Here is a 12,238-nt window from a genome sequence, read left to right as displayed (position 1 = left end):
TTTCTCTTGAAGCCCACAGACACGTAGCAATGCTAATTAGTGAATCAAGAATGATGGGAAGATGTTCTTTTTTGTTTGCCCTGCAGGATTTGATTATTTGCTTCAATGGCTTTGATTTTTAGACACTAGCATATGAAGAGAACTATTTTAATGTAAATATATACGTTCTGAGTTTAATTTAGACAACTTATCAATCCAACTCTTGTGTGCAGCTTCATTTTCACCACTAAGACATTATTATGATTGGATGCACTTTCAAATCCAATTTTACTTTTTGAAGTTAGTGTAAACCAAGTCAAGTACTTCCTCTTTATTTGTTGGCATCACCCTTTGTGGAGCGGACACTTAAGTTGGCTTCATCCTGGGAGCTTCACAAAGCTGTGAAGATCATTAATTAGCATGCCATAATAGCAGGTATAAAACAAAAGCCATGTCTGTTCTGCTACGTGCACATTCTTACAATAGTATTTTTGTAAAGCTAAAAAAAAAAAAAAAAAAAATGTACACATCCCATGTTTTTATCATGTGAATTACTACATTTTGCAATTTTTATATCGTTGACCGAAATTGTGTGTTGGACTGTTACACAGGAAACCAGAGTTTGATTGCCAAAGGCGACGATGAGCTGATTCGCGGAGACGATCCCTGATGGGATGTGCCGAAAGATAGTGGGGTTTTTTTATTTTATTTTTTTTATTATCCATGCTAGTGTGTTATTTATTACCAGCATTAGGAATCATTTTTCTGGTTCTTGGGCAAGACCCTTTACGGCAGGGGTCGGGAACCTATGGCTCGCGAGCCATATATGGCTCTTTTGATGGTCACATGTGGCTCGCAGACAAATCTTTAATTATACTTTTTTTTTTTCATTAGACCAGTCCTTCTCGGGCGCGATGCGATGCCAGAGGCGCGCAGTAGTAGCAGTGCTTAGAGAGAGAAATCTGCGCCAGCGCTATCAGTTACTATTATCCATTATTTCACAGAGTTTGTACCAGCTGGAAACCTGTGAATTGACGTGCCTAAAACTGCGCGCTCCCGTCTCTGAGAAAGAGCGCGCAGTAGCGGGGACGGGATGTGTGAGGAAGACAGCGAGGGTGGGGCTGAGGTGTTTTGGGGACAGTCAGCAGGTGAATCGCGCAGGGATTGTAAAAACGTAAAACCCGCTGCCCGTCACTCACTGCAGCGTGTGAGTGTGTGTTTGGCTCCCCGTCTGCATGTGAGCAGTCTTTGTCACATCTACAGAACATTCAGACCTACGATCACGTTTAAGTCTCAACGCCTGCATGAAGCAGAAACTCACAACGTATCAACCAGACTAGACCATCAGCAAAACCACCACGAGAAATACTCATCATTTATTAGCAACAGAATAACAATGTTATTAAAAAGAATCCACAGACTTATTGTACTTTAAAAATGTTGAAATTAAATCAAATGCACACATTCATTTGTATATTTAGTTTTAAACAAATTGTCGCGGACTGAGTTGGATGGCTGTTGGGCCGCCTTAAAAGTTCTGGAGTTCATTGAACGCGTCAAGCAGAGATCTGATTGGCCCTCAGTTCTGTCGCTCAGCCTGTTGTTAGGTAGTTTGGACCAATGGGGTTCAGCTATGGGCCGAATCAGGGAAATGGGAGGGCTGCAGCGGGAGCAGGGGAATATAAAGTTGGGAGAAGCGCTCTCGTCTCGGCGGGAGAGATTCAGGAGTTGCTGAATTAATTGAACGGCGTTTGTTGCGGTCTGCAGTAATCGGAATAAAGAAATTTAAAAGAGGTTAAGTCTCCGTGCCTCAGTGTGGGGAAGGGACACTACATTATTGTATGGCTCTTTCGAAATTACATTTCAAAATATGTGGCATTTATGGCTCTCTTGGCCAAAAAGGTTCCCGACCCCTGCTTTACGGTAATGCCTAACTATGTAGCCACAAGAAATCCAACGTCTGGGTCTCACTGTGCCGGTCCCCAGCCCGGATACAATACAGGGTTGTGTCAAGAAGGGCATCTGGTGTAAAATAAATAAACATAAATGTAACCTAAAATGGTTACAGTAGAACAGGAGTGGGATTATATAAGTTTGCTTCCTTCCACTCCCTTTCAAGCAATACTTAATTTTATGTCTAATTATACTAAGTTTGATTAGTTATTGTATGAATGTATAACTGATGATTGTATTGTTTTTGTGTATTATTCCAATTTGATTGCTTGAAATAAACCATTTCAAATCAAAAAATCTCTGCCAAACTACTGGTCAAAGCTGATTCACTGTGGCAACCCCTGAAGGGATATGGCAACTGGTGAACAACAACATTTTGAATGCAAAATGAAGCATCATATTTTATTTTACCTGTTTGGTTTGATATAAAAATGGGGTTGGGTCTTACCTGGCCTGGTTTGGCATCTTCACATATTGAGGCTTCAAATGGTGTAGCAAGTTCAGGAGGGTTGTCGTTTACATCCAGAATCCGGATGCTCACGGGGGAGAAGGATGCCATTGTGTGGTTATCTACAATGCAACAATACAGTACACATTAAGAGTGCCAGCAGATCGAATCGGAATTCTGAAAATGCTTTGTAATCAACCTTAACTGTGGAGTAAAAACTGTCACGTAACATCATTGTCTGGAAACGGAAATGCTGAGACTCCTTAGCGCGCATCAATAAGTCAGATTCTAGGCACTCCACCTCATCAGTAAAATATTAGCAGGAAAATTGCTCATTCCCTTTATGAAACAAAACTGCAAACATCTATTTTAGATCTGCAATTTACTCATGTAGCTGCAACCCAAACATTTTCAATTTGGAGCATATCATTTTCAGATTAAGGCCCAACAAACAGTAATACTTCAGCTATCTGCCGCTATTTGACAGTTGAAAGAGAAGTGCAGCCACCGCTATAATTCTGCTGACGAGTCTGCTTTTCAGTATGAGGCTGGTAGAGGCCAGGTGTGAGAATACGTGGACGGCAAAAAATGAGCATCCACTTGGCTCAGGCAATTACGAAAAGAAAAAAAAAGCTCAAATAGCATTTATGACAAAATATTATATTCGGTAAGGATGTTTCATGCATTTATAAATATGACAATAGAGTCATAATAGAGACAATAGAGTTGAAGGGGAATAAAAAGCAAATAAAATAGGATTTTTCCTTAATTTTTAACATATTCCTTAAGCCTTTGATAATGTCAGCTAGAAGTTATTTTTGCTCAAAAAACATTATGTACAGTACACACAGAAGCATCTGGCTCCAAGTACACGTTCGTGCCGATGTAAGAAAGTGTGTATCAAAGAGGAACAGAGAAAAAAAGACAGAGAACATTATGTGGGAGTGATCTGGGTGCTTGCAGTGTTGGTCTTGATATCCTGGCTAATTAGAGTACACAGACAAGCATAAATTGGTGTACACAGCAGTCATCACCCAGTTAACACATCGGAGTGGCACCCCACAGAAAACGTAACAACATGCAGCGACACACAATTACACACAGGAGGAGAAATCCACACAGACGCAAGCTGTTAGAAGAATTGCGTCGGATGTATTTGATTAGTTCAGAAATAAAGGCAGATATTTGAATTCTGCATAGAAATACTGTCAGTATACAGTACATACACAAGCATTTGCATCTAAAAGGGAATATGTATTTATTAAATTTGGAGAATTGTTTCAAATGCATTTCTGTCAGTATGTTTAACAATGTCATACATGACCATAAAATTAACAAAGTGAAGTTTAAGCGCAATTACAATGAGGAGGATCCACCTTACTTACACTGGGTTGTTGCGTCACTCTACACACTATTATCAATTAGGCATTGAATTTAGGGCTGTAAAAGTTCATCTTAACAACAATTCAATTCTATTCTAATTTGTGGTTGCTGATTTGATTTGTCATCAATTTTGGTTCATTTTTAACGATCCGATTCACTGACCTAAAATCAATCCAGGCCATATTTAGCCAAAAATCCTACCAATGTGACTCAGAGATAAATACCTGGGTACTGAACAGTGCAGGTGAAGTTTTCCACATTCCTCCCATTTCTTGCAAGATGATTAAGTGTAAATAAGTATGTGTGCAAACAAACGAGAAGAATGAATGTCAAATCTAATCCCATTTAAATTTCATAAAGTTCAGTCTATTGTAAATTCTCCACATCAAAATAATCCAAAGAGAATATTATTAGAACATTCCACCACACTTTATGGTCACGTCTTTGAATAATTCAAAGTGTTTCCACACATTAGACTGGAATGATGACTTGATCACATGCATTTGATCATTATTTTGTTAGTAGAAAAACCTACCATGCCTCAATTCAAATAGTATTTTCTAGTGTCGATTGTAATCAATGGATTTATTTTAAATTGATTTTTATAATGGTATAGGTTTATTATATTCATAACTTTGCTTTAGAAAGATAAATCTGGTTAGACTGTAGGAATAGATATTGATTCATTGTATAAGTTTATAAATCATTACACTCCTACCATTGTTTTTTAGTTCATGGATTATTGTTTCTTTGCATTTCTGTGTTCCTCCTGCTTTGTTATGGTCTGGTCTCTAACCACCATCAACGTTGACGCTCTGGGGTTTATAAATCTACAATTCAAGCTCATCACAAGCACATAAGACGTCATCAGCCCAAAGCCTAACAGTCAAGGATTATGAATTTATTAAATGCACATTTTTCTGCAAAGGCTGAGTCACACAACCACTATGTACATGTTGCAAATATTGCATGCATGAAAAATGGTCATATAGGATTATATGTGGAGAAAGTGAGAAAAGTTGTAGTATGTACGTAAACGTTTAACACATGTATCATGAATGAACAACGTTAAAACCACGGAAGTACAAATAAACCACACAAAGAACTCCTAAATCTATGTAGAACATGAGCTGTCTGTGATTACTGCGCTGTAAATACACAATTCATTAGTGATTTGTTCATTAATTATGTAATTTGAATGTAATATGTGCACCGTATACATGATATAAAAGTTTTACATTGGTGGTGCATGCCTGAAAAATCAATTGGACATACATGGAACAGCCATGGAATGCCACAATTTTGTGCATGCATCTTGCAAAAATCACTCACAATTGTATAAGTTTTACTTAATAATTGTGCATAAACAACATAAAATGCGCATGACCCGCATAATTCTCACCTGATTTAAAATTTTGAAAGGCTCAAAACAGAATTCATGTAAAGACCTGTAGCCCGAAACCCTTGACGGACATCTGCGGGCATCGACGGATGCCGAATGTTAGAAACTTTTATGAGTTACGTATATCACGCATGTATTATGAAAGACGGAAATTTCACATGTGGAAAATGTTCAAAATGTATGTAGTGGCTGTGTGACATGACCTTAACACAAACAAATCCTCAGTCGCAATCCTCATATCGCTCTTGAAATTAGTTTAAAGATAACCCTGATGAATCATTTTCCCACCTGGACCCCACTTGAAAAAAGGAAGACATTCAAACTCAGTCAGTTTAACCCTTGTTCTATCCTAGGCACTTTAACATTGGGAGTTGGGTCATCTAGACCCATCTAGTCTTTCAAACTAAACTAATTTAACAGTCGACTATGACTTTTTAAAGGATCAACTAAAAACGTACAACCACGCTGTTAAACAGGCAAGGACACTTTATTTTTCTAACCTCATCACAGACAATAAAAACAATCCCCGGTTTCTTTTTAAGACTATTGATTTTTTATTAAACAAAGATTTTAATAAATCCATCATGCCTCACTCACAAACTGCATGTGAGGACTTTGCTGACCACTTCAGGAGTAAAGTCAATGCTATTAGATCCAACCTTCAACAGGTACATAACATTAATCCTAGCAGGTCAGTGGCACTGTCTTTACCTGAGGAAACACTGGAGAGTTTTGTCCTGGTTGATGCAGAGATGCTTGGTGGAGTTTTTTCCCAAGCAAACACTACAACCTGCCTCTTAGACCCTATTCCTACTTCTCTTTTTAAAACATTTTATAAATTTTTTGAGTCCGAGATTTTAAACATAGCTAACTGCTCTCTTCAGACGGGGGTCTTCCCCTCTGCCTGTAAGACGGCGGTGGTGAGGCCCCTTCTGAAGAAGAGTAACTTGGACCCAAAGATCATGGACAATTACAGACCTGTATCCAACTTACCATTTTTAGGAAAAATTATTGAAAAACTTGTTTTTATTCAATTACATGATTTTTTAAATGAACACGATGTTCTTGAAAAGTGTTCTTATAAGTGTAGTCTGGTTTTAGGACAAATCACAGTACTGAGACGGCCCTTTTAAAAATTTTAAATGATCTTAGAAATACTTATGACTCGCAGAAACTTTCTGTTCTGGTGCTGCTAGATCTTAGTGCCGCCTTTGATACAGTGGATCACCAGATTTTACTTGACAGACTTATTAGTCGGGTCTGCCTCTCAGGAACTGCTCTTAACTGGTTTCACTCCTATCTCACAGATCGCCATTTTTTTGTAAGTATGGATACTCGGTCCTCAGGAGTCCATGAAATTAGTTGCGGCGTTCCCCAGGGTTCAATCTTGGGTCCAATACTTTTTAACTTGTATATGTTGCCTCTTGGGGATGTCATCAGGAGACATGGCGTTGACTTTCACAGCTATGCTGATGATACACAGCTTTACATCGCCGTGTCTCCTGATAACCTTGAACCTGTCAGCACTCTTTTAAACTGCATTTTAGATATAAAGCTGTGGATGGCAGAAAACTTCTTACAGCTCAACCAGGACAAAACTGAAGTTTTAATCATTGGTCCTGAAGACAAGAGAGAGATGATTTTACCCAAACTTAGGAATTTTAAATCTTCTCAATGTGTGAGAAACCTGGGCGTACTTTTTGACTCTGAGCTGAATTTTATTCCTCACATCAGAAACGTTGTGAAAACAGGATTTTACCATCTTAAGAACATTGCCAGAGTCCGCCCGTTCCTCTCTCTTGCCAGCACAGAGGTCCTAATGCATGCTTTTATTTTTAGTCGTTTAGATTATTGTAATGCCCTGCTCTCTGGTTTACCGAAAAAGTCAATCTCAAATCTGCAACTATTACAGAACTCTGCTGCACGAGTTCTGACGAGGACCAGAGGGCGGGAACACATTACACCTATTTTAAAGTCGCTGCATTGGCTCCCTGTGCGTTTCAGGATTGATTTTAAAGTTCTTTTAATGGTTTACAAATGTTTTAATGGTCTTGGACCTTCTTATTTAAATGATGTTATTTTAAAATACGAACCCTCGCGGACCCTGAGGTCCTCTGGCACTGGCCTCTTAGTTGTCCCTAAGGTGAGGACCAGGACACATGGTGAGGCTTCGTTCTGCCATTACGGCCCTCGCCTGTGGAACGGCCTGCCAGAGAGCCTCAGGGCTGCAGAGACTGTAGAGGTTTTTAAGAAGAGGCTCAAGACCCACCTTTTTAGTCTGGCTTTTACATGACTTTGATCATTTCCTATGTCTTTTTTATTTTTTATCTATCTATTTATTGATTTATTTATTTACTTACGTATTTATTCATTTATTTATTTGTAAGGACTATTATTATCTCTGTTTTTAATATACTATTCTTTTTATTGTTATTTTACCAATCATACGTAGGTTATGTTTTTTTTTTTTTATACACTGTATTTTATCCCACGAAGGGAAATTCTTTCTCCGCATTTGACCCATCCCCTTGGGGAGCGGTGAGCTGCAGCCGAAACCGCGCTCGGGAGGCAGTAGCGTTAAGGGTCTTGCCTAAGGACCCTCACTGGGTGATGTTAACTGCTCGCCATTGATATGGTAATTGCCCCCAGTACCATTGCTCATTCCCCTCTGGGAATCGAAGCCTGGTTTCCTGCGTGGTAGCTTCCCACCTTACCAACCGAGCTACCCAGCCGCATGTTTTAATCAGTTTTACGTATTTTATTTTTTAAATACTAAAATATTTAAATCTTATTTTATTTTTTATCTTTTTTCTATTTTTAGTGTTGTTATTTTATGATAATTTTTATTCTGATGTTTTTAACTCCAGTGTTTCCTCTTGGGGATCCATTTTTCTGGGGCACCACCGGCTTGACCTGTAGGGGGTGCTATTGCTGCGGTGCCCATTCTGGTTGGGCGGGCTGGGGTCCCGCTCTGTGGTCTAATAGCCATGGAGTGGGCCCTGGGCTGCTCTGTGCTGGGCGGGCGCTGTGGTAGTGACCCCTGTGGTCGGGCTGGGCCTTGGAATAAATGGATCCCCATCATATCGTTTCCTCGCAGCAGTACCAAGCCAGACCTTCTTTTAGCTGCAGTTCTTTGTTTCTGTTCAGGGTTCTACTGGGGGAGCTGGGTGGGGTGTGGGTGTGGGTGGCGTGGTGGTTGAGGGAGGGGTCCCATCTTTGTGTGATTGTCCTTTGTTTGCTGTTTTTAACAATTTTCTGTTTTTTTTGACTGTTTTATCTGCTTTTATGTTAAGCGTTTTGTGTTTTTAACTGAAATGAAAGGCGCTATATAAATAAATAAAGTTTGAGTTTTAGTTTCTGCCAAGGTTTTATTTATTTATTTGATGCTCCAGACCTCATACTCCACTAGTGCAGTCTTAAAGAAAATGCTTACTCTCATGGTTTACAGATTTTAAACATAAGACTTTTTCAAGTGTTCCTACCTTGATTTGTAGGTCAAAACACTTGAAATGGATAGCAATGAAAGGATAGAGAGGGTTTTAAAAAATAAATAAGAACTACCTGTCTAAGAGCTTTTTCTACCAGCAAATGATAAAGACTAAACAGAAGGAACATTTGGACTGAAACAGAAGAGAGGTAAGATTGCAGAAGAGACAAGAACAGACAGTGAAGAAGTGACAGAAAAATGTGAAAAAAGGAATGAGATGAGAATATTGGAAAGAGACAAAAGATGGGAGTGATGAAGAGACAGATGAAGACAGACAGTCTTCTTGAGCTTCAGACAGGCCTTATCATCTGTTTGTACTGTCCATCCAAATTGGTTCTAGCACAGTGAAAAATCATTTCACTTGGTTATTTCTCATTTAAATTAAGGTTTTCCTCGAAATAAATACCCTTCCAAAGTCTTTTTACCCCTTATTACCCTTTTTCTACACTTTCCAGTGGTTCATTTTAAAAGAATCCAAGTAAAAATTTTACATCAGACACATTATGTAAGTGATGGACAAATGGATTGGCGAGATTAAACATTACTTCATTAGTGAGTCTCACATATCACCAAAATGTAACACATAATGGAGAGGGCTGTTTTAAAGTAAAACTCAAATAAGTAAAAGGCAGAAAAAAAATTGTAGGAAAGCAACTATGATGGATAGAAACCCAAAAGATGAAACAAACAAGTCATATATCAAAATCTGTGGTGAGTGTTGAAAAGAAAAACAGGCCTGTTGGGACTTGCTGAGCAGGCTGAACTTCCACCAAAACAAAACAAAAAGAAAACACGTTCAAGTTTATTGTTTCCATCATGCAATGAACCCGACTGAAGAGGAAGGAGACGCCTGAAAAACTGCCAGATTATCTTGAGAAAAAACAGGTTGATTTACCAGAGTCCATTAGTGTTGGAGTGACATTAATTACGAGAGAAAGACTTGTTGACATAACGCTTACATGTCAGCTGGACTGCTTGACGAAGGCCAGACAGGCACATCAGGATGAAGTCTTGTCAAAAATATCAAACTGTATAACATAGTAACAGGGATTTGTGTACGTGTATGTGTGTGGTTTAAACTGAACACTAAACACTGCTCAGTTCAAGATAACCAAGTGGCCATAATGCAAGTAGACTTTAGAAACATACAAAGTTCAATAAATAATCCACACTTTCCTTATCTTCTATTTTATTCTATATTATTGTAATTTTTTTTTATTAGTGCATTTTTGATGATAAAGACCACATTATTTTTTAGAATGTCTAAACTACAACATGAATTAATAATACTCAAAGAATATCTATGGGTGAGTCCAAATTCTTTCACCAGATCCCAACCCCTTAAAAGACTTTTTAGTGCAGGACTATCTAGTGCGCTAGATTTTAGTATTGTAACGATTAAGGGGCCAAATCAGTAAATTGATTTATATTCCTACAATCCAACTAGATCAATCTGTTTGAGGTGAGTTTTTACTCAAAATATAAAATAAATTGATTATATTTGCCATTATAAAATACCATTTGGATTGAGACATGGTAGGTTTTTTTCAATATGACGTAAAAACGATCAAGTTCCATCACAGCAGACGTCACACACTTGATGGCAGCAAAAACTGACCAAACCATCATGCAAGTCCAATGTGTGGAATTTCTCTGAATAAGATATTGTGACCATCCAGTGTGGTAGAACCTTCTAATGATGTCCCGTTTGATGTGGAAAAAAAACAGTAGTCTGAACTTTATTAAACTAAAATGTGAATGGGTTTGACATTCATTCTTGTTTACTTGTTTGTTAGTGCACATATTTAATTTACACTTGATGATCTTGCTAGAAATAGAAGGAATCGGGAAACATCACTAGTTCACTTCCCAGGTATTTATCACTGAGTCACACTGGTTTAAGTTTTGGCTAAAGATGTCCTGGATCCATTTTAGGTCAGTGAATCGGATTGTTCCAAATGAACCAATATCAGTTATGAATTGTATCGGCAACCACAAATTGTTATATGAGTGGAAATGAATCCTTAGAGCTCAAATTTTATTGCCATCCAGACACATTTTAACAACTTTTTAACTTTTAAAAACACCAAATACATTGTCACCCGTTTGCTAAAGTAAAAACCTAATAAATAGGAACATTTTGTGAAGACAATTTATGAACCCAGTCAGTCCTGATGAAGAAAATATGGATGATTTATAAAAAACCCAATTTAAATAATTTTATTCAAATGACAAATTGTTCAAACGCAATGCATTGTGGTCTCTATTTGCCAATCTAGTTTGAAAAAAAGACTTCTGGGAAATTTCTAGGGCAATTAATTTTCGAATTTTAGATTCAAAAATCTCTATAACATGGCATGTGCACTATATAGTGCACTAAATAGTGAGGGAATTTGGACACAACCTCTGTTTTTACTTCAGTGTGCAAACAAATCCACTATGACATGCAGATTCACCAAAAGAAAAAAAAATGACATCGCTGCAGAATATTTCTTAAATTAGGAGCTAAAGCCTCACCAAAGTTTAATTTAAATGGGGGGAAGCAGCCAATAAGAATCCCGGCTTCAGATAACGGCATAATCCTCACATCAATGCAGATTTTAATTGACTTCTTTTTGCCAACACAACAAGAAACTACAAAGCATGAAGAGTCACCAGTGCACGATATTTCTTCCTCTTTTCCTCCTGTAATTCTACGACCATCCCTATTGTGACATAATGAAAACCAGCAAAGATTGGGATGTTACACATTTTAACTTTCAGTCCCCCAAATTGGAAACAGATTAAACAGTCTAAGAAAGCTCCACCCTTTCTCATTCTAAACTCTCCATCCGTTCTTTATTCATTAAGACAGGTTCAGTCATGTGGACCAAAAGGCTGTGTTCTAAATCTGTCTTCAGATAAGAAAGAATAAAAGGATTTTAACAGATTATTGGCACGCTTCGCATCTGTGCGCCACACACCAGCTGTCAAAAATCTTACTGCAGCGTTGTATCTCAGGCACTGAAATAAGTTGGCATTTCTGTGGGGAATGTAGACAGATGATGTGAGTGGATGAGCATGTCTTTACATGCATGTGGATGCCTGGATGAGCGTCTCCAGAGTCTCTTAGTGGTTCCAATCCCACACTGTAGCTGATAGTAAATATAAACTCATGAATCACAGGGAAATATACATTGCAAAAAAAAAAATAGTTGCAAAGATTCTCAAAATGTTACGCGACAGGCTGGCGACCTGTCCAGGGTGCAGCCAACAGTAGCCAGGTTAACACTTTGGCTGCCCTGTGACCCCAATAGGGATAAAGTGGGTTAAGAAAATGGATGGACTGATGGTTCCAGACGGAGCAGCGGCTTTCTCCTGCCACAGTGCGGGACAGCTGCTGCTCCTCACTGGGAGAGTCCCTGACTGATTTCTAAAGGATTTCATAGAGACGTGCATCAACACTTTTGTACAGTTCTTCAAAATAAATGAACCATCCACGTCCTCCATGATGAGGTCGACAGAGTTGCAGGTTAACACACTTTTGGACAAATATCAAGCAGCAACTTTGACGCATAACAAAGACAATGCACATGATTTTGAAACA

At 38.4% G+C, this 12,238-nt stretch overlaps 1 protein-coding gene across 1 annotated transcript in view; it reads right to left on the bottom strand.

Annotated features, from left to right (window-relative positions):
• Positions 1–12,238, bottom strand: part of cdh22 (cadherin 22) — a 219,525-nt gene that overhangs the window by 39,616 nt on the left and 167,671 nt on the right. Inside the window, exon 10 of the mRNA XM_004068783.4 lies at positions 2,381–2,502. Within this exon, the coding sequence (XP_004068831.1) occupies positions 2,381–2,502 (122 nt within the window). The remainder of the gene's footprint in view (positions 1–2,380; positions 2,503–12,238) is intronic.

This window comes from Oryzias latipes, chromosome 5 (assembly GCF_002234675.1).
Source record: "Oryzias latipes chromosome 5, ASM223467v1".
Taxonomy (NCBI): Eukaryota; Metazoa; Chordata; class Actinopteri; order Beloniformes; family Adrianichthyidae; genus Oryzias; species Oryzias latipes.
Note: the sequence above shows the minus strand (reverse complement) of the source record. Positions and strands in the feature narration are given on the sequence as shown.